This window comes from Mustela erminea, chromosome 1, assembly GCF_009829155.1.
Source record: "Mustela erminea isolate mMusErm1 chromosome 1, mMusErm1.Pri, whole genome shotgun sequence".
Classification (NCBI taxonomy): Eukaryota; Metazoa; Chordata; class Mammalia; order Carnivora; family Mustelidae; genus Mustela; species Mustela erminea.
In genome coordinates, this window is record NC_045614.1 from 89,005,069 (window position 1) to 89,029,065 (window position 23,997).

General features: G+C 36.8%; 1 protein-coding gene across 9 annotated transcripts in view; it reads left to right on the forward strand.

The window, feature by feature from the left end:
• ATP2C1 (ATPase secretory pathway Ca2+ transporting 1) overlaps window positions 1-23,997 on the forward strand; it is a 184,605-nt gene that overhangs the window by 111,952 nt on the left and 48,656 nt on the right. For all 9 annotated transcript variants that reach the window (XM_032332978.1, XM_032332924.1, XM_032332913.1 and 6 more), the window contains 7 exons: window positions 4,927-4,993; window positions 10,539-10,663; window positions 11,501-11,598; window positions 14,838-14,933; window positions 15,021-15,110; window positions 16,951-17,055; window positions 22,663-22,819. In XM_032332978.1, coding sequence (XP_032188869.1) covers window positions 4,927-4,993; window positions 10,539-10,663; window positions 11,501-11,598; window positions 14,838-14,933; window positions 15,021-15,110; window positions 16,951-17,055; window positions 22,663-22,819 — 738 coding nt within the window. The remainder of the gene's footprint in view (window positions 1-4,926; window positions 4,994-10,538; window positions 10,664-11,500; window positions 11,599-14,837; window positions 14,934-15,020; window positions 15,111-16,950; window positions 17,056-22,662; window positions 22,820-23,997) is intronic.

The window sequence follows — 23,997 nt, forward strand, 5'->3', positions numbered from 1 at the left end:
GCCAACAAATTAGACAATCTGGAAGAAATAGATGCATTTCTAGAGAAGTATAAACTACCAAAACTAAACCAAGAAGAAATAGAAAACATGAATAGACCTCTAACCAGCAAGGAAATTGAAGCAGTAATCAAAAATCTCCCAACAAACAGGAGCACAGGGCCAGATGGCTTCCCAGGAGAATTCTACCAAACATTTAAAGAAGAATTAATACCTATTTTCCTGAAACTGTTAAAAAAAAAAAGAAATGGAAGGAAAACTTCCAGACTCATTTTTAGAGGCCAGTATCACCTTGATCCCCAAACCAAGGACCCCATCAAAAAAAATTACAGACCAATATCCCTGATGAACATGGATGCAAAAATTCTTACCAAAATACTAGCCAGTAGGATCCAACAGTACATAAAAGGATTATTCACCAGGACCAAGTGGGGTTTATTCCTAGGATGCAAGGTAGGTTCAACATTTGCAAATCAATCAATGTCAAACACTATGTTAATCAACGAAAGGACAAGAACCATATAGTACTCTCAGTAGATGGAGAAAAAGCATTTGACAAAGTATGGCATCCATTCTTGATTAAAGCTCTTCACAGTGTACGGATAGAGGGTATATACCTCAATATCATCAAAGCTATCTGTGAAAAACCCACAGTGAATATCATTCTCAATGGGGAAAAACTGAGAGCTTTTTCCCTAAGGTCAGGAATACGGCAGGGCTGTCCACTATTACCACTGTTATTCAACATAGTACTAGAAGTCCTAGCCTAAGCAATCAGACAACAAAAAGAAATAAAAGGCATCTGAATCAGCAAAGAAGAAATCAGACTCTGACTCTTTGCAGATGATGTGATGCTTTATGTGAAAAACTCAAAAGACTCCACCCCAAAATGGCTAGAAATTCATACAAGAATTCAGTAAACTGGCAAGATACAAAATCAATGCAGAGAAATCAGTTGCCTTTCTGTACACCAACAGCAAGACAGAAGAAAGAGAAATTAAGGAGTTGATCCCATTTACAATTGCACCCAAAACCACAAGATACCTAGGAGTAAATGTAACCAAAGAGGCAAAGAATCTGTACTCTGACAACTATAGAATACTCTTGAAAGAAATTGAGAAAGCCACAAAGAAATGGAAAAATATTCCATTCTCATGGATTGGAAGAATAAATATTGTGAAAATGTCTGTACTACCTGGAGCAATCTATACATTTAATGCCATCCCTATCAAACTACCATCGATTTTTTTCAAAGAAATGGAACAAATAATCCTAAAATTTTTTATGGAACCAGAAAAGACCCTGAAAGCCAGAGGATGTTGAAAGAGAAAAGCAATGCTAGTGGCGTTATGATTCCGGACTTCAAGCTGTATTACAAAGCTGTAATTATCAGGACTGTATGGTACTGGTGCAAAAACAGACACATAGACCAGTGGAACAGACTAGAGAGCCCAGAAGTGGACCCTCAACTCTGTGGTCAACTAATCTTTGACAAAGCAGGAAAGAATGTCCAGTGGAAAAAAGACAGTATTTTTAACAAATGGTGTTGGGAAAATTGGACAGCCACATGCAGAAGAATGAAACTAGATCATTTCCTTACACCAGACACGAAAATAGACTCAAAATGGATGGAAGATCTCAGTGTGAGATAGGAACCCATCAAAATCCTTGAGGAGAACACAGGCAGCAACCTCTTCGAACCTAGTCACAGCAGCTACTTCCTAGAGCCATCGCCAAAGGCAAGGGAAGTAAGGGCAAAAATGAACTATTGGGACTTCAGGATCAGAAGCTTTTGCACAGCAAAGGAAACAATCAACAAAACCAAAAGACGGCGGGCAGAATGGGAGAAGATATTTGCAAATGGTATATCAGATAAAGGGCTAGTATCCAAAATCTGTAAAGAACTCAACACCCAAAGAACAAATAATCTAACCAGGAAATGGGCAGAAGACATGAACAGACATTTCTGCAAAGAAGACATCCAAATGGGCAAGAGACGCATGAGAAAGTGTTCAACATCACTTGGCATTAGGGAAATAGAAATCAAAACCACGATGAGATACTACTTCAGGCCAGTCACAGTGGCTAAAATTAACAAGTCAGGGAACAACCGGTGTTAGTGAGGCTGCGGAGAAAGAGGAAACTTCCTGCACTGTTGGTGGGAATGCAGGCTGGTGCAGTCACTCTGGAAAACAATATGGAGATTCCTCAGAAATTTGAAAATAGAACTACCCTACTATCCAGCAACTGCACTGCTGGGTATTTACCCTAATGAAACAAATGTAGTGATCCGAAGGGGCACGTGCACCCGAATGTTTATAGCAGCAATGTCCACAATATCCAAACTATGAAAAGAGCCTAGATGTCCATTGGCAGATGAATGGATAAAGATGCGGTGTGTATATATGTATGTGTGTATACACACACACACACACACACACACACACACGCAATAATATGCAGCCATCGAAAAATGAAATCTTTGCCATTTGCAATGATGTGGGTGGAAATAGAGGGTATTATGCTAAGTGAAATAAGTCACTCAGAGAAAGACAATTATGATCTCACTGATATGTGGAATTTGAGAAATGAGACAGAGGATCATGAGGGAGAGAGGAAAAAATGAAATGGGATGAAACCAGAGAGAGAGAGACAAATCATAGAGACTGTTAATCTCAGGAAACAAACTGAGGGTGGGTGGAGTGGAGGGGGGTGGGAGGGATGGGATGACCGGGTGATGGACATCGGGAAACGTATATGCTATGGTAAGCACTATGAATTGTGAAGAGTAATGAATCACAGACCTGTACCCCTGAAACAAATAATACATTATATGTTAATTTTTAAAAAAAGGAATTAAGGTAGAGTTAATAGTTTTACTCAAAAGTTAATTATCCCAATACTAATTATGTAATCCATTCTTTATTCCCTGAGTTGAAATGACATCTTTATCATACATTAAACTCTTGAATCAATTTTGGAGTACTTTCTCCTTTAATTTTTCCATAATTTTATTTTATTTTTTTATTTTTAAAAGATTTTGTTTATTTGTCAGTGAATGAGAGTGAGAGAGTGCACAAGCACGGGGAGCAGCAGGCAGAGGGAGAAGCCGGCTTCCTGCTGAGCAAAGAGCCTGATGCGGGACTCAATCCCATGATGCTGGGATCATGACCTGAGCTGAAGGCGAATGCTTAACTGACTGAGCTACAGAGGCATCTCTCCTTGATATTATTTTAATTATTTTTCCTAGCTTAATGTCTCAAAATTAATAATACAGTTTTAAGTTAAAGCAGATTTCTCTTACGCAGTTTCAATTAAATAATATTAATTGTATTGATCCCTCTGTCTTCATAATAAAGAATGTAGAAAGGTATTTCATTCCTCATTTTTAACCAGTATGTAGTTAATTTGATTTTTTGATTATTGCTGTTTATTTTCTAGAATTTATAGGGAATTGGATAAATCTAAGAGATTTAGTCACTTAAATCTTCCTAGTTGTATTAATGCTGTACTGTGAAACCACATCACTTTTAGTGATAAAAATCTTTCAACTTTATGATTATCTGGTTTTAATATAACACATTGATCATAATTTTTCTTGTTAGGATAGTATATGGAATAGAATAAGGGTTAAGATCAAAATCAGAGGTCAGCAGACTTTTTTTCTTTTTTTTTGGCGAAGAGCCTAATAGTAAATATTTTAGCTTTTGGTCCTTATCAAAGTATTTCCAGTATTCTCTGATGGAAATACTGAACTCTGCTGTCAACAGGAAAGCATTCATAGACAATATATAAACAAATGGATGTGGCTATGTTCAAACAAATTTTATTTACAAACATGCAGGAGGTTTTCAGATTATAGCTTCCCTGACCCCTGGTAGAGTTCATTGAATGTAATTTCTTTTGTCAGGGTCGTATTTTGGATAGGATCTTAAGAGAGTCACCATCTGGATTATTTTGTAGTTGTAAAGATGAATAAAAACTTTGTATAAGTGTTTATATTGATCTAGACTACAATCTTGAAGTGGCTTTATTTTATTAAATCTGTAATGATACTGTGTTTTTTCTCAAAAAACTAGTGGTACACCCCATGCCCCCCTTCATTTCAGAAACAAAGGTTAAAGCAGAGCGTATGTTGTTTGGTTTATGTTAATTGATTTTTTTTTTTATAAAGATTATTTATTTATTTGACAGAGAGAGAGCACAAGCATGGGTGGAGCGGCAGGTAGGGAGAGATGGAGAAGCAGACTCCTGGCAAGGCAGGGAGCCTGACTTCGAGCTCTGTCCCAGGGCACTGAGATCATGACCAGCGCTGAAGCAGATGCTTAATTGACTGATCCACCCAGGCATCTCATATGTTAATTGATTTTTCATTTGTAAATGCTGTAAAGGTAGTAATTTTTAAATGTCAGTGCAATTTTCAATATCTTAAGTAAGATAAGTCACTCTTTGAGCCAAGTCCTGATTATTCTTTTGTTTGTAGTACAAACTTTATACGTATTGCCTGGATATTTAGTTAGGAGAAGTAATGTTCCAGGGTTTATTTTTGAAAAGCTGATAATAAATAGAAGCTTTGTATGTTTTACTCTACCTCTGCCCCCCACCCCCCATGGTATGAAAATACTGGTAATATTTTCTTATAGTGGGAATCCTTAGATACTATTGCTTTAAGGAGTGGGTGGCAGCAGCGGTAATGAAAGGTTAAACTCTGTGTGTGTGCGTGCGCACGCGTGCGCATACATACAGCATTGATTTTAAGCAGCATTAATTCTAATCTCCCCTGCTTAATGGATTTTTGTAAAATCATGAAATTGTGATCTGATGCACTTTATGTGAAGGGACTTTTTGACTGCCCAGCTTGTTATTCTATCCCATCTATATTATGTGATTATATATAAAGGGAAAAATAGCTATTTGATTTTGTTCTAGGTATCATCATGTTGGTTGGCTGGTTACTAGGAAAAGATATCCTGGAAATGTTTACTATTAGTGTAAGGTAAGTTTTAATTGTTTGTATATAAATTAAAGTCTCTTTTCCCTTTCTTATTTCTCTAATAGGCATAGGTTATGTTCCACTATGGAGGTATTATTATATGAGCAGAAAAGAGTATAGTGTCTCTACTTATATAGTTCAGAATTCATATACTGAAATGAATTCTAGGAAAATGAAAACCTACATGGATAGCAGTGAAGAAAATCTGTACTAGAGGCTTGGTATTATCTGTCTAAAATAATACTGCATTTTTATATGTAAATAGACAATTAAGGATTCCCCAGCTGAAAATTAGCAGCATAAAAGAGAAAGACCATAGTAATCAAAATTAAATAATCTCAGTGGAAAATGAAAAATTCAAGACATAGAGAAGAAAAATTAAAGCTAGGAAGCATTTTTATTTTCAGAGATTTCAGAGATTTGTGAAGAAACGTTATCATGATAAACAGATTACTGCAGAAGAGAGTCAGAAGACATAAAAAGTTTTTAGAAAATTATGAGTTTTAACTGCTGAAATTGAAAATTCAATTTAAAGGCTATAATGTAAAGTCAAAGAGGGCTCCCAAGAAAACAGAGTAAAGTGACCAAAACAGAGAACGAAATAAAAGTGACAAAAAGAATAATTTAATATATACCGTATCTAACCAATAGGAGTTTCAAAGAGAGGGAAGAATAAATTATATAAGAAATGTTACATGAATATTTTCTCAATCTGAAGTAAGACATGAAATTTTTATAGTTTGTATAGATTTTCTAAATGCAAACAGGATGAAAAAACTCCCAATCTAGATACATCATTATGGAAAAGAGTTTAGGTCGTCTATAAAGGGAGTATAATCAGACTGGTATCAGACTTCTCGTTAGCAGTTGCAGTTTCCACCATTTTTCCACCATGGGGGTCTTTTTATTTATTATTGATTTTTATTGATTTTTATTGTTGAAAATTTTTATTGAGAGAGAGAGAGGATGAGTGAGGGTGGGGTGGCGGGGCAGAGAAGCAGGCTCCCTGCTGAACAAGGAGCCCAGTGTGGGGCTTGAGCCCAGGACTCTGGTATTATAACCTTAGCTGAAGGCAGACACTTGACAGACTGAGCCCCTGAGGTGCCCCCCTGGGGTCTTTTTTGACTCTTCTAAACATTTCAACTGATAAAACTTTCATAGGTCACAATTGGTACCTGTGCCCTGAACACTGGGGCGACTTAAGGCAGCCATCTTCTTCTTCTTCTCCCCCCTCCAGCTTTTTTAATTTTTTTTTTTGTTAAGATTTTATTTATTTATTTGACATAGAGATCACAAGTAGGCAGAGAGACAGGCACAGGGTGGGTGGGAAGCAGGGTCCCTGCTCAGCAGGGATCCCAATGAGAGGCTCGATCCCAGGACCCTGAGATCATGACCTGAGCTGGAGGCAGAGGCTGAACCCTCTGAGCCACCCAGGCACCCCAAGGCAGTCATTTTCTGAGAGAGTCTATACAGCAGTTCAGCTTCAGGTGCGAAGAGGTTGGGATGACCTTGTGAGTTGGGGAGCTGCCCTGGATTAAAATGTTTCATATTCCATGGATGCCAGCATCTCTGGAAACATACTTCACAGGGTGCTTGCAAGAAACATGTCCAGTTATAAAAGTCACCTACACTTAGGAAACCTAGTATGATGGCTTTCTGTAAGACAATTTAAATTCTTCCAGTCCATAGACAGTTTCATAGACAGTTTATCAGTCAGGAGATCCCTTTATCATAAGTAGTGTTGCCTGGCAACATAGTTGACTTAATTACCCTTACCAGGTCACTGGGGGAACAGAGCTAGAGAATTAACCAAATGCAAAACAGGAAAAGGATTTTGTTAACCCTTCCTCCATAGTAACATTAAATTACATTAGAGAACAGTGGGGCAGTGCTGTCTACATATGAGAGGAAAGGATTTTAAATCTGTAAATCTAGGCAGAGATAAAGTATTGATCCAGTTAATTACAAGTAGATGGGCAAGTAATAAGAAAATTTTTTCCTTCCATGTCCTATATGAATTCTGGTAAAACAAGAATGAAAAAAGGAAGATGATGTATGGTATATAAGTAAGAGTAGAACTCACTTAGGCATCTACGGAAAAGAAATCCTGGATGACAGCTCTATGGTAGGCCTAGGAAGTAATAGTTCCAAAATGTTAGAACAAAAACAAAGAACTAAAAAATAATCCGATGGTTTACAAAGAAGAGGTAGGTTGAGTAAGAGGTTCAAAAGAAGAGGTAGGTTGAGTAAGAGGTTCAAAAATACTTGTGATAGGGTGAAGGAGTATATTTTTTTTTTCCTCAAAGAAGCAAAAATACAGTTTGAAACTCTTGGCTTCAATCTCTAAAAAACACTTGGGTGAAATACGAAATAAATTTAAAATGGGGCATGAGTTTGAAATATTAAACATTAGCATATAATCTCTTGGATTCATTTTTAGATTTTGAGGGGTTTTTTTTTTGAGCAGTTCTGTTCGTGAAGATTGACATGATTTTTATTCCTACTTCAAGGTCTTACAAAGGACAAAGCATTAAAAACTTTTTTAATAGAATAAAACTCCTTCTATTTCACAATTATTATATGGGTCCATTGTCCTTTTATAATTTTAAGTAAGATATATGATGGGATCTTTTGTGACCTTATTTTTCCTGTGTCTTGAAACATTTTATTATTTCATTACCCTAGCAATTATTTTAATAATTATTTCCAGCTGTTCTAAAAATGAGTAAAAACAATAAGAATGCAGAAGAATGATGGGATCACTTACAGGGTTGATGTAATAGTAAAGTAAATCATCATTCTGTTATTCTCTAATTTTTTTTATTACATTGCTCAGAATATTACATTGTCCTTTACAAAGGCATAAAAGAAGTCTAGAGACAGTCATTGTTGTCTTCTTTTTTTACTCATTAAAATTAAGAATCAGAATTTTTTGCTTTCTGCCATAATGGCATAGAATAATTGATAGAAAGGTAATTGGACAAACCAGAAGACGAATGGAAAGAGACAAAGAGCCACTGTACGCTTTAGTAATGGAGGTGAAACTTAATCAAACAAGTGAAATCTTAATACTATGAGTCTTTGGATAATGGTAGTCTAAATTTTCTGAAACTCCTGAATTAATGAGTGAATAGTTTACTTCTAAAGACAAATAGGGAAGGACAGGTATTCCCTTTCAGTTAGTCATTCTGCAGCAAGGAATTCATCATGCAGTGTTTTCCAGCAAAAATCCAGACCACCCCTTTTTGTTAAAAGGATGTATGTAAGTTTTTAAAAAAATCTTTTATGATATTTGTTTACCAATTTTTACTTTATACCATTTATAAATGGAGAAATACCAAAGGCTGGTGTGACTATAAAAATGATTAAAAGGAAATTGATGACATAGAAATGAAAAAGTTAATTGGACTCATGTTATTGGTGTTTATAAATCTAAAAATTATTTTACGAAGATGACTGTACTCTTTTCAACAAAATTATGAACCATCCACAATTTCAAAAGTGTTGCATTTTGAAGGTACAAATACAAAAATTGAAAGCCTTTATAACCTATTGGAAATGTATTTTGAATTTGAAATCATAATTTGTAAAGTGTATATATTCCGGGTTCTTTCCTGACAGTTGATGAGCCATTAGTTTCATCCAAAGGACATTACCCCTTTCAAATATATGTATACCTTCAAATCCAGGAATATAGTTTGAGTTTAAAATTCAAAATTTCTAATGATTTTTTTCACAATCCATTTTATTCCTCTGCAGATTATTTTTAAAGTGGCTTAAAAACAAAACAGTGGATGGGGGTGGGAGGTTGGGGTACCAGGTGGTGGGTATTATAGAGGGCACGGATTGCATGGAGCACGGGGTGTGGTGCAAAAATAATGAATACTGTTATGCTGGAAATAAAAAAAAAAAAAAGAAAAGTAAAAAAAAAAAAAACAAAAAAACAAAAAAAAACCAAAACAGTGGAAAGGTCCATTAGATCTAGATTGTGAACAATGATGCCTTTTTTCCCTAATACAGGGAGGGTTAATGGAAGCCTAAGAAAAGAGGATTCTGTTTCAGCATAGAGTAGTTCAGAAGAGAGTAGGAAGTATTACTGATAGAACATATGTCGTTGGAGCCCAAGGTGGGGCTTGAATTTACCACCCCGCGACTAAGACCTGAGCTGAGATGAGTCAGGTGCTTAACTGACTGAGCCACCCAGGTGCCCTGATAGGCACGTATTTCTTGACTCTTAGTGTATGTACATTATTTAGCCAGTGATATTTTGTCATTCATTGGCTTTCAAATTTTGGAATTAATCTGTAAACAGAGCATGAAAGCTTAATAATGCTTACAGAACAGGATGCTAAGGATTATCAAGTTAGATCATGCTAAAGAAAAAGTAGGTAATAGAAACTGGTGAGTAGAAGCTGTGGATGCAGCAATGTTAAAATGAAAAACAGGAACGCATACTTGTAGACAAGTCAAGAGGTGGTATTTGGAATGGGTTAAAAAATAGAAAGTTTATTTTTTAAATTTTTTTTAAAGATTTTATTTATTTGAGAGAGATCACAAGTAGGCCGAGAGAGAGGAGGAGGAAGCAGGGTTCCTGCTGAGCAGAGAGCCTGATGTGGGGCTTGATCCCAGGACCCCAGGATCATGACCTGAGCCAAAGACAGAGGCTTTAACCCACTGAGCCACCCAGGCACCCCTGAGTTTTTTTTTAATTGCAAAGGGAACAGTAATTAATTTTTTTGTTGTGATGAAATACACATACATAAAATTTACCATTTTAAAATGTATAATTCAATAGAATTAAGTCCATTCATAGTCTTGTACAGCCACAGTCATTACTGAGTGTCATCAAAAGAAAACCCTGTGCCCATTGGACAATCACCAGTCTTTGTTCTCCCTAGCCCTTGACAGCCACTAAACTGCTTTCTCTGTCTATGGATTTGCTTATTGTTAACACTTCATATAAATGGAATAAAAACAATATGTGTCTTTTGTGTCTGGCTTCTTTAACTTATTATAATGTCTTCAGAGTTCATCTGTGTTGTAGCATGTATCCACCATACAAAGAAAGGAAGTACCTTTCTTTGTATGGTGGAATAATAACTTATTGTATGGCTATATCACAATTTCCCATTTATCAGTTGATAGACATTACAGTGATCTTTTGGCCATTGTAAATAGTGCTGCTATGAACAGTCACATATAAGGTTTTTTTTTTGAATACTTGTTACTGTTAACTGCATTTATAGATGAGAAAACTAAACTTGCGGGTGTAGTAATAATAGCTCAGGGTCAAACAGGTAAAAATTGGTGAAGCCATGGGCATAAATCTAGGCAATCTGATGTCACAACCTACATTCTTCAACCACTGCACTTAACCTGGCAGCTAGTAGGTATCCAGTAAATGTTAATCAACTTTCCTTTCCTCTTGAGGCCATTTTTGAGTGTTTTAGTATTTTTATTAGCCTCTGTTTTAAGTAACACCAATCGAAATTATTGCTGTAGGTACTATTTAATTAATACTTGAATACTAAGTATATATTGGTTACAGTTTGGCTGTGGCAGCAATTCCTGAGGGTCTTCCGATTGTGGTCACAGTGACTCTGGCCCTTGGTGTTATGAGAATGGTGAAGAAGAGGGCCATTGTGAAAAAACTGCCTATTGTTGAAACTCTGGGTAAGTATATGGTATTACAAGCAAACTTAAGTAATAGTTGTTACTTTACATCAACAGTGAATCATCATCAGGTTGCTGCAGTTTTTGTCTTAAGAGGCTAGCATAGTGGTGTTTGACTTGTAGCAAAGTTAAATACGGTTTTCAGGACGAGAAAAGGCCATTAAAAGTGTATGTCAATTAGGACAGGGGACTTTCAGAGAAACCTGTGTGTCATGGATGTTCTAATTCTTAAATCATGTAAAAAAGAAATCTATATAACAAAACCTTAGAGTAAAATTAATAGAATTTTTTGACATCTCAAGGAAGATAATTGATAGTCATAGGTCCTAGAGTGTCACAATCCCATTGAATTTGTTGATAAGAACAATAATATACAACAGTTGCTAAATGTTGCTATAAATTAACTTTATGTATGCTCTGAAACTTCTTTTTTTAAAAATTTAGGAATCCAAAAATACTGAATTTAATTTTTTAGTCTATAATACTGAGAAGGCAAAATACCTTAAAATACTAACTGAAAAAATTATATGGGTTTATAGGTAGGTACCCTTAAAACTATATAAAGTTACAATATAAAGCTAATACTGAGAAGCTCTGTAGAAATTCAGTTGCAAGTTAATAAGAAAACATCAGCATTTATCACTTTAAGTTTTAATTTCAGAACTTACTTTATGGTGGTGAAAAGCATAATGAGAGAAAACAAGAAAATTATCAGTGAACTTGATTTGTACAAAATTAAGAGAAGCAGGAAAGGCTTCCAGAGTCTTTGATTTGTTTTCAGTGTATACTTGTTTATTTCTCACTGACTCTTGGTGACGTATAATATTTATTCTGTAGGCTGTTGTAATGTGATTTGTTCGGATAAAACTGGAACACTGACAAAGAATGAAATGACTGTTACTCACATATTTACTTCGGATGGTCTGCATGCTGAGGTACTGTATAGTTTTGTTTTTTAACAACAGTATTTCTTTGTTAAGAAACTTGGTGTTTAGACATTTCTAACAATTACTGTTGTCGTGTCTTCATAAGGGCTATAAATTCATCATCAGCAGATCCTTTTCTTTATGCTACCAGTCTTGATCCCACTGCACTTGTAAACTCCATTTTTATAGTCCAGAAAATTTGAATCATCCTTGGCACCTGTCTTTCAGTCTCCCCTAGCTGTTTGTTACCAAACTCTTCTTGCTCTATATGCAGATTGGGAGATCTTTTATTTTATTATTTATTTATTTATTTTAAGGAGTTTACTTATTTATTTGAGAGAGAGAGTGAAAGAGAGCATGAAAGGGGAGAAGGTCAGAAGTAGAAGCATACTCCCCATAGAGCTGGAAGCCCGATGAGGGACCGGATCCCGGGACTCTGGGATCACAACCTGAGCCGAAGGCAGTTGCCCAACCAGCTGAGCCACCCAGGCGCCCCTTGGGAGATCTTTTAGAACCAAATATTAGCAAGTCACTGCCTTAATTCAGATGTTTCAGTGGCTTTCCATTGTGACCAGTGTCCTGAAGTATGGCCTTTCAAAGCCCCTATGTATTTTGTTCCTTATTTCCTTCTTTATCCTTTCATGTTTCACTTTGCTTTCTGGGCACCAGATGCATGGCTTTATGGTTCCTTTGGTGTGACAAAGTCCTCCTACTTCAGGCCCTTTGGCACTTTTCTCATTGCATAGGACAGTCCGTTATGTCTTCATCCTTTGCAGCTCAGTCGCAGCCTCCCTCCCTCTGTTCCTCTTTCTCCTCCGTCATTCCAATTCACTTAATTGGCATATAGTATATAATTAGTTTCAGAGGTAGAGTTCAGTGATTTTCATCAGTCTTACACAACTAATCCAGTACCCATTACATCCCATGCCCTCCTTAATGTCTTATCACCCACTTTCCCCATCCCCCTACCCCACTCCCCTCCAACAACTCTGTTTGTTTCCTATGATTAAGAGTCTCTTATGGTTTGTCTTCCTCTCTGATTTTGTCTTGTTTTATTTTACTCTCCCTTCCCCTATGCTCCTTTGTTTTGTTTCTTAAATTCCACATATGAGTGAAATCATATGATAATTATCTTTCTCTGATTGACTTATTTTAATTAGTGTAATATCCTGTAGTTTCATCTGTGTCATTGCAAATGGTAAGATTGCATTTTTTGATGACTGTGTAATATTCCATTGTGTGAGAGTGTGTGTGTGTGTGTGTGTGTGTGTGAGAGAGAGAGAGAGAGAGAGAGTATGTGTGTATGTATCCCACATCTTCTTTATCCATTCATCTGTCAATGGATATTCGGGTTCTTTTCATAGTTTGACTATTGTGAACATTGCTGCTATATAAACATTCAACCCCATTTCTTTCTTTTTTTTTTTTTAAAGATTTTATTTATTTATTTGACAGAGAGAGATCACAAGTAGGCAGAGAGGCAGGCAGAGAGAGAGGAGGAAACAGGCTCCTTGCTGAGCAGAGAGCCTGATGCGGGACTCGATCCCAGGACCCTGAGATCATGACCCGAGCTGAAGGCAGCAGCCTAACCCACTGAGTCACCCAGGCGCCCTCAACCCCATTTCTTTAAAAAGCTTTGCTGACCACCTAGAACTGGCCCTATGTTATTTGTTTTCCTAGCACTCAGTGCCTCTTAGTTTTCAGCCTAGGTAAAATTTTCTGTTCTTCCTTATACCATAAGTTTTAATAGAGCATAACTCAGTTGCCCAACACAGGGCCTGCCTCATAGTAATAAATACTTGTTGAAAGAATAAATGAATAGATGAATTACTTTATTTTAAAAATAATATATTTGGCAGTTTATTAAGTGCATGTCATCTGTGTGTATTGGTTAATTTTCAAGCTAAGTTAATTTTCAACGACAAGTTCCAGTTTCACCCCAGTCTTGAAAGGATTTCTGGCAGGTGTGTTTGTTCATACTACTCAAGATGGGTTCAGTATTTTAAATTGTATTTGCATCCAACTTACTGCATCATTAGACAAATCATGGAAGTTGTACTTGGGTTTATTCAATTCCATTTTACGTAGGCTTTAAAATTAGACTATTGATATTTGGGGTTTTAGATTTAGGTAAGGATACCTAATACTGTGTTGTTGAATGTGCCTTTTCTGGATGATTCAGGGTCATTTGGGTTATATGTGCTTGTATGGTTCAGGTATGGAAGGTAGGATATACATTTCTTTTGTTTTAAGCCCATACTTTCATATGTCAAACATTAACCATGAATTTCTCTCTAAACTGTCTTATTTTTACTGTGAAATTTAACTTTTGTTGATTTAGTTCTAGCCATACAGAAAAAGTATCTGGCTTTTCTCTACCTCTGATATTTACAACTGGCATGTAATATACTATGTTAATGTAGTTTGCAAGAGCTAAAATAAATGCAGTGTCTCTGGGCCTGTATATTTGCCAAAAGAATTCTGCTTTTTTCTGAGTCTCAGATTAATCACGGATGTTAGATGTGGAAATGGATTTGAATTCTTGGAAAATTTACTATGTTTATAAATGTAATGTTACATAAATTTGGAGCTCGTTTATGTATAGAGATTTTAATGGTTTATCCTTTGTTATGGTATATTTTAAGTAGAAATAATATAAAATTGTATTAGCAATACAATTTAATACAATTTAAAATATGCTCTACATTTTACTAATAATTTATTCATATAATTAACTCGAGTTTTGTTATTATGGTGAAAATTAGAGTCTGTATTCTTTTTTTTAAAAGATTTTATTTATTTTGTTAGAGGGAGAGTGAGTGTGCATGAAGTGGGGAGAAGGGCAGAAGGAGAGGGAGAGAATCTTAAGCAGACTCTCTCCTCTCTCTCTGCCTGTCTCTCTGCCTACTTGTGATCTCTCTCTGTCAAATAAATAAATAAAATCTTTAAAAAAAAAAAAGAAATGGGGTTGAACTTGGAACCCAGCATGAGGCTCAATCTCATGACCCTTGAGATTGTGACATGAGCTCACACCAAGAGTTGGACACTTAACCAACTCAGCTCCCCAGGTTCCCCAGAATTTATATTCTTTTAACTATTAAATGTTCTTTTAGACTTATGCTTTTCTAAGTATATATGCTAACAGTATCATAATGTATAAAATGAAATGAATACAATCATTATAGTTTTTGGGTTTTATAAGGCACTGTCTATGAGTTGGATTACTGACCCCACTTTATGTTCCTTAGGTTACTGGTGTTGGCTACAATCCATTTGGAGAAGTGATTGTTGATGGTGATGTTGTTCATGGATTCTATAACCCAGCTGTTAGCAGAATTGTTGAGGTAAATCCTTTATTTTCTAAGACGGTGATTTCTCATAATGACTTAGGATGCAGGGATGGACTCATAGTTTCTGTGTATTTCTCCTAGGCGGGCTGTGTATGCAATGATGCCGTAATTAGAAACAACACTCTAATGGGGAAGCCAACGGAAGGAGCCTTAATTGCTCTGGCAATGAAGGTATGTGCCTGATTTCTCTTCTTTGACGTAAGAGACATCACCTTCAAATGAGAATGTGAGGCTAATCGATTTCAGTATTCTTGGTTTTTAGGTGTGGATTGAAGCCTCAATAGTATTTCACTGTTTTATTGCCTTTTGCGAATCAGTTTTGTTCTTCCCGGATATACAGAGCTAATACAGCCTTTTCAGTAGACCTTTATCCCATACATTCAAGAACCAAATTAATGGCCAGTAACTGGATTTCTTCTTACGAAGGAATGTTCTCATAATATTTTCCATAATATTTAGCGTTTTGTGTGGAAAGCTTTCTAAATGTGTGTAATTGCTGAAGTACAGAGTTCCAAATGAGTAAAAGGCTACATTCTTTAAATATTTTCAGGTAAAGATGTTAAGGCCCTCATGAGAAATTGGCTTTTCTTTCTCTAGTCTTCCTATTTCCTTTACTATCAATTTCTTAAAATGAGTGTAGAATTAGAATTTGTGTTGGGGCGTCTATTCCAGTTGATGTCCTCTTCTAAGTCTTATATTTGATTATTAAACCTTAAGTCCCCTTTGTCACTCCCATAACAAAAATTAAAACGCCTACTTTTAAGAGCAGTCCTAGAAAATTTTGAGGCTTGTGTGAAACAGAATACCTCTAAATGAGGTTGTTTGAATTGTGACTCGATATAGGAATGTAGGTTATTATATTTATTTTAATAATATAAAACTGATAGTTTTAGAATATATGTTTTGTTAACAAAAAGCTATGTTTCTTTATTATAGTTAAAATAGCATTATATAGCTTTTTGAACGATATTTAAAAGTTCAGTCCGTTAACCATATTTACGGTGTTATACTTAACTTTATACTCTTACCTTTTTTAAGAGATAGAGATTATGAAACCACCTTCTTATGACTGGGGACCTCACATTTTAGGTAGGGAGTTGACACTGACATCCTTGGAACAAATACAAGTTAGACCAGTATAGCAGATAGTTAAGTCTTAAAGGTTGAGCCAAACAGGGCAAATTCAGACTTGAGACCCAGGCTTTGAGGGATAAGCAGGATTTAGATAGGAGATAGGCTAGGAAAAGAGCAAGGATAAAAGCATGGAGTTAAAAATAAGCATAGAATGCATGTCAGCTTATGTATTGGTTAACTTGGATGAAAAAAGAAAGAGGAGTTTGAGTAGCCCAGATGATTGTTTAATAGACTGCATGGTGGGACCTTTGAAAGCCAAGAAGAAGAGTCTGAACATGTTTCAGTAGATAGCAAAGAGACAACAAAAAGCAATAATTTAGGTTTTTCAGTAGTTTAAAAAATATATTTGAATATTTGGAGGATAATGTGGAGGGTATTTGCAAGAACAAACAGCTACAGGACACTGGTAGTGGTCAGAATATCAAGTGGTAGGATGTAAGGGAGTAGGGTGGTAAGCAACAGGATAGATACATTTGAATCCCTAAAAAGTAAGAAATTGAAATTGAAGCATCTGTTGATCATAAACGTACATGCTCAGTCTTGGTCGGGTACCTTTATTTATTTGTATCCTGCTTCCTTCCAGAATTTGAGCCGGTAGAGATTTTAATTTAGTTGGTGTGAAGAGTTAGTCTACATATGGTCCAGGTAGCATGCCTTAGACTATATCTACATACCTAGACTTTCATCTTGATCATGTATGTTGCCCTTCAGAGGTATGTGGTATATGTAGATAGAGTACTGCTATTCTGTCACCCTTATTTGAAAAATACCCAGGTATCTCTAGCCAGCTTAGCTGTAAGTTGTGACCCTTGTTCTTTGTTAAAGGAAAAAATAGTCACATGTTGGTGAGATTTAACTTTCTTTTTGTGTCATGTAGATGGGTCTTGACGGACTTCAACAGGACTATATCAGAAAAGCTGAATATCCTTTTAGCTCTGAGCAAAAGTGGATGGCTGTTAAGTGTGTACACCGAACTCAGCAGGTACCCTTCCATGTAAAGAGGACTTACTAAAGCTTATTTAATATAGATGACTGTGTTGTATTCATTATTCACCTTGAGATTTAAACTTAATGATTTAAATTAAATTTAAATCATTGAGCATAACAGAGGTCTATTGCTTTAAAGTGTGTATAATTCATAGTAATTCATTCTTCTTGTTCTCATGTTCTCTTTGAATTCATGTGTAGGAACATCAGATTTTGCTGTATGAGCAAACAGCTTAAAAAGATCTGGAGCCTGGTCTCAGTGTCCTAAAACTTGTGACACCAGAGTCTATCAACATTTTAGTTGCTGATGACTATGTATTATAGGTTTCTGCCCTCTGGTGTCAATCTGTGTTCTTTTACTGAAGGGAATGTCTTGTCTTCAGAACAAATAGAACCACATTATTTTGTGGAAAAGTGGTTACCAAATGTGTGTAATTCATGTTAGTTGATCCAGGTTACAAACTGGCAAAATGACGTGCACTGACATTTCAAGCTGCTACTTTGTTCCTGGGTGTTTTGGAAATGTTTACAAAGTTAGTGTAATATGAGTTCTTAATACACTGAGTAGGGTAGTAAGTGTATCTGCAGTGTATAATTATGTCACTCATAGTTGCTATTACCATCTTGATGCTTAAACTTATTTTGCCTTTAAAATATACATATTTGTATTTTTATATTTTCTTTATTAGGAATTAATAATTGGTTATGTGTTTTTACCTGTGAGCAAATAGTTTGAAACCATTACATCTCTGTAGAAGGAATGGGTGAGAGGGTTTTCCCCTCACCCCCATAATAAGTAGGAAACATAGTTGATTTTTTTAAAAGATTTTATTTATTGGCAGAGAGAGCACGCATGAGGACGGGGAACAGCAGGCAGAGGGAGAGGGAGAAGCAGGGTCTCCACTAAGCAGAGAGCCCGATGTGGGGCTTGATTCCAGGACCCTGAGATCACGACCCATGACAAAGGCAGACACGCAACCAACTGAGCCACTCCGGAAACATAATTATTTTTAAAGAAAGACTAGTTTGGCCAACATTGAACTTGTGAATGGTTGTCTGCCAGGAAGTCTGTTCATGAGGGGGAAAAATATTTTTGTCTAATCTTTAAAAGAACTTTTAAGAACTCTTAGGAAGGAGACAAGTGAAAATAAAACTGTAAAAATAACATAACTTAAACCTTGTAACGTAAGGGGTGCCTGGCTGGCACAGTTGGTGCAGATTTGCGACTCTTGATCTCACAGTTGTAAGTTCAAGCCCGTATTGGGCATGGAGCCTACTTAAACCTTGTAACATAAAGTATTCAAAAATTGCTTTGGAGTTACATAATTTTCAGCTGATGTCTCTTGACATAAGAGTTATACAGCAAGCATATCTGTATGAGTTTATTTGGAAGGTCTCTTTCTTTACATTTTATAGGTATGATCACATAGTACTTAAAGATAATGTGGCTATGTAAAGTTGAATAATTTGACTTTAGCAGTTTTGAATGTAACTTCATCAGAGTTGTACTTTGGAAGTTGTATTTTGATGTGTTACAGTTTGATCTTCTTAGTTGTGGGAGTGGGAGTTAGGTAGCAAACAGGATATAAGTTTGGAAAGATTTGTGTGATGATTATTCTCATTTGCTGATCTGAAGCATTTCTCTTACAAAACAAAACCAGCCAATGTAACCAACAAAAATCCAAACCCATTGAAGTGACTCAGGATGTAGAAGAGGTCAGCCTGGCACAGATGTGGCGTATTTACCAATTTAAAAATAACCCCAGTAGCTCAAATAGTTAGTTCTAAAAAGTCTTGTATTTGAGCATGTCAGTATACATTTATTTACACTTTCTCTCTGGAACCTGCCAAAATGACAACCAGTGTATAAAGGTTATAAAAAAGGGAATGTACACAAGACTCAGAGTGAAGATGGGGACTAAGGCAGAGAGCCAAAAATAGGAGATCAGTTTCAAATTCTGTGTGAGGATCCAGTAGAACTTACCCAAGTGCCTTTTCTGTTTCTTTAGGCCAGATCATTAGCGCCCCCCCACATTTTTTTAACCCCTGTAGAGTATCAGAAATCGCATCTTGGAGACAAGAGTGGAAAGCAGAATTAAGGCTTACAACTGAAAACACTATGTTAAGGGCAAGTCATTGTCCTGAAGGATAAGCCTCTAGCCCTAATTCCACTTTCTTAGAATGCCTACAGGGAGGTCTCCATGCCCTCACTCTATAAGTAAGAAGATTGAAGAGTTGTAGAGAAGCTGACTGGTCCCAGGGAGATCCCAATGGTACAGAGATGTTTTGTTTTAAGTAGGCTCCATACCCAGTGTGGAGCCCAATGCGGGGCCCCAACTCATGACGCTGAGATCAAGACCTGAACTGAGATCAAGAGTCGGATGCTAAACTAACCAAGCCACCCAGGTGCCCCTAGTACAGAATATTCTTTGTTTTTTTTTCTTTGTCATTCATTTATTTGAGAGAGTGAGAAAGAGAGAGAGAGAACATGTGAGCAGGACCTGGGGGTGAAGGGCAGAAGGAGGAGCAGACTCCCTGCCGAGTAGGGACCCCCCAATGTGGGACTCAATCCCAGAACCCTGGGATCATGACCTGAGCAGAAAGCAGATGCTCAACCAACTGATCCACCCAGGTGCCCAGTACCAAGTGTTCTTAACTAAGTTCTTCATTCAGTGGTAGAGTTTACTGACTCCTGGTCATCATTTAATCACCCTTCAGTTAGGGCCATCATTTGATAAACCCTGTCAATGCCCACAGAGCTTCTAGATCTTGAATTTCTTCCTTCTTAATGTAAATGGACCATCAGGGATTAGTAGATACTTGGGAAAAATCTTCGGCATGAAAGGCACAGACCAAACTAACAGAGAAAGGGGTCTCGGCAAAACAATGATAATGTTAGATGCTGAAGAAAATTTCCAAAGACCATAGAAAATGACAACAAAATACTTTAAATAGAATGTTTAAAAAATAAAGTCAAGGAATCTTTCAGAAAGTGGAACAAAAGGTCAAAGAGGTGCTTAATAAAAAAGATAAGGTACAAAAATCAGAAAATAAATAAGAGAGCTAACACCCACCTAATAGTGGTAACAGGAAGAGAGTACAGAAAATGGAAAGTCTTTTTTTTTTTTAAAGATTTATTTATTTGAGAGAGAGATTGAGTGTGCATGCAAACACATGGACACACTGAGGGAGGTGGGGAGCCTGATGTGGAGCTTGATCTCAGGATCTTGTGATCACAACCTGAGCTAAACCAAAAACTAAGAGTTGGCTGCTTAACTGACTGAGACACCCAGGTGCCCCCAAAATGGAAGGATTTTGTCAAATAACATCAGAAAATTTTCCAGAGGAAGAACCTCAGCTTCTAGAATAAAATTGCCTACCAGCTGCTCAGCACAATGAATTATGTTAAAGAAGGGTGGGGATAAACACAACAGTGCCCATAATCAAGAAATTTGAGGATGCTTAAGGAGAATTCTAAAAGCTTCCCCAGGTTTAGGGGCCAGAGAGGAGGCAAGATCATATACAAAGGTTTAAGAATTAAATCAGCTTCTTTAGACTTTTCAATTTTTTTTTTTTAAAGATTTTATTTATTTATTTGACAGACAGAGATCACACGTAGGCAGAGAGGCAGGCAGAGAGAGAGGGAGAAGCAGGCTCCCTGCTGAGCAGAGAGCTCAATGCAGGCTCGATCCCAGGACCCCGGGATCATGACCTGAACTGAAGGCAGAGGCTTTAACCCACTGAGCCACCCAGACACCCCTAGACTTTTCAGTTGTAACACTGGACTCTGGAGGCTGTAGAGGAATGTCTTCAAATTGAGAGGAAATTTATTCTCAGTTGAACTTAAAAATGTGGTGATAGAATAAAAGTGTTTTAAGATATTCCAAGTCTCAAAATGTATATCCCACACACTTTTTCTTAGATACTTGCAGATATTTTATTTCAAGATAAGACAATAGATAAGGAAAAGGAAGACTTAAAACCCAAAGAATTCTAACCTGGAGAATGGTGCAAAGAATCCCCAGGATAGAGGTGAAGAGAAGTTCCTGGATACTGGTCGTGGAGCAGGCCTACAAATTGACCATCTTGAACTAGAAAGGAAAGGAGAATAAGACTCAAGAAGGATGTCTTCAGTAATGATGTGGAAGGAATAGCTTACCTGCTCATTTAATCATGTGAAAAATACCATTGAAAAGGGCTGTATATTGTATGGAAGAGTTTGGAGATAATTAGTAATAGGTACAAATAAAACTAAGCAAACAAAAAAAGGAAGTTATAAACTTTTAAAAAGATAAACAGGAAAAGAAATATATTTGATTTATATAGGCTGTGGAAACAACATCATACCTTTCTCTTGCCTCCCTACTTTCTGTTATCTGCTCACTAGTTACCTGGGGACCCAGGCAGATGGAAATTGCATCTCTGTGTGCCCACACTACCTTAGTAGGACCAGAGGAATAGCACATTATTTCCATTTGGAAGGAAATAATGTGCTATTCCTCTGGTCCTACTAAGGTAGTAGGGACACAATACTGCTCATATTTATCGACAAAAACATGTCACTCCTGACTTTAAAATGGGAGAGAAGGGCAGGGAAATACATTCCTGTCATGTACCTGCAAGAAGTGGGATGTTTGTGAACTGTTCTAGTGATTGTTATTTCGTTCAGCAATGAGGAATCATAAAGTAAAAAAAAGTACTGACAACTTTGCTTTAACTATATTTTGATGATGGGGAGTGGAAGAATAGGTAGTAGGAGTGGCCAAACTATCAGCCTGTTGCAATGGACAATGTATAATAAAAATAGCTGTTGGGCGCCTGGGTGGCTCAGTGGGTTAAGCCGCTGCCTTGGGCTCAGGTCAGGATCTCGGGGTCCTGGGATCGAGTCCTGCATCGGGCTCTCTGCTCAGCAGGGAGCCTGCTTCCCTCTCTCTCTCTCTCTGCCTACCTCTCTGTCTACTTGTGGTATGTCTCTGTCAAATACATAAATTAAAAATATTAAAAAAAATAAAAGTAGCTGTTTAAATGTATTTAAGAACATGGAGGTAAATGCCAAGAAACAGCTAAAAGAGCTCTGTGGAGTAGGACTAGAGGTAAGAAAGTTTGGACAGGTGACTGTAGTTTTTCATTGTAAACTCTTGAATAATGCTTTGCCAGGAAAAGTAAAAGGCTCTGATGATACCCATAATTACAAGGTGGTTGTGAGAATTAAATGGGATCACATACATTTGTACATATACTAGCAACTAATAGAAAGCCTGAACCACTGCTTGTGGGCTGGTGATAGATCTCTTTCCTTTTCCAGTTAGGTTGTAAGGCTCTCCCCAAACCCCAGAGTGACTAATCCAGGGCTTCATATAACATTACCTTCAGTGTATGGAGGTAAGGATGGAAAGTAGATGCTGTTTTCTCTAGTGAGTAAAGAAAGCTTCTGCAAATGAGCTTTTAATCTTCAAAGTTCAAGTGCCACTCAGAGCCTTAGTTAGGCTTGAGTAACTCGCTGGGGATTATGAGAAATGCATGCCATGTATTGTTGGCCTCTAGTGGCAGATATGCACAAGTTGACATTAACTTGAATTTATTTGCTGTTTTTTCCTTTTAGGATGGACCTGAGATTTGTTTTATGAAGGGTGCTTATGAACAAGTGATTAAGTATTGTACTACATACTATAGCAAAGGGCAAACTGTGACACTTACCCAGCAGCAGAGAGATCTCTACCAACAAGAGAAGGCACGTATGGGCTCTGCAGGACTCCGAGGTAAGGCCATTTCAGCATAGTCCTTCGGGTGGAAAGATAATGCTTTCTTTTTTCTTTCTTTCTTTCTTCTTCTTCTTTTTTTTTTTTAAATTGAAGTAGAGTTGACATACGATGTTATATTAGTTTCAGGTATACAATGTATTGTTTTGACAAGTCTATACATTGTGCTATGCTCACCATTAATAGCATGGTCGCCATCTGTCACCGTACAGCATTCTTAACCATATTATTGAGTATATTCCCTATGCTGTACTTTTCATCCTTATGACTTTTTTATTTTATAAATGAAAATTTGTACCTCTTTATCCCATTCACCTGTTTCACCTATCCTTGCACCCTCCTCAGTGATTCCTTCCTTTAGTTTCAGATGATTTTGTGCTTTACTTTGGAGCTGTTCCACTCGATCCTAGGTTTTGTAGAACACTACCATTTCTGAAGTGTTGTATTTTAGTTTTAGTTGGCTATTTGGCCCCCAAAACACAAGAAGTCGGGAATGTAGCAAAATGTGAAATTTCTGGTACTTATACACCTGTGTTAGTCTCTGAGTAGGTGATAGAAATTTTATTTTAGACAAGTTTTTCTTGTGAGAAGGGAGATGGAGGAAGGTAAGGTGGTATTACTCCTTATTTCATCATTTTGACTGTCTTGTTTATTAACAGATCTAAAATATTTTCCTAAATATTAATATTTTAAGGCTCTACTTTGCCCTTTAAACTGAGGTGATTCCTTACTTGTTTCTCTTCTGTTCACCTCCTTCCCTTGCCATTCTCCAGAGTGGAAAGAGGTGTCCAGATTCTGCTTTATGTCTCCATTGCTGACTGAACAGTGATGGGGAGAGAGGGTCTGCTATGCATATACACATTAGGTGGTTTCTTCTGGGGACAGCATGTGTAAGATTGAAGAAACAGGGGTTGGGGCCTGCTTGTGGGGAATATATATATATATACTTATATAGTCTCTTTCAAGGAAATTGGAAGAGTTGGCCTCCTTAAACTTACCATTTTTACAAAATAGAAGTCAAACACAATCCTGGCAGGAGGAAGCAACTTAATATAAAAAATATTCCTCTTATTCCCTTAAGCAGGGGTCTCTGGTTATAAAACATTTGGATAGATGTACAGAATTTCTGCTGTTATAATGAGCTAGGTTTAGAAAGGTATTCTTGTAGCTTTGAAGGC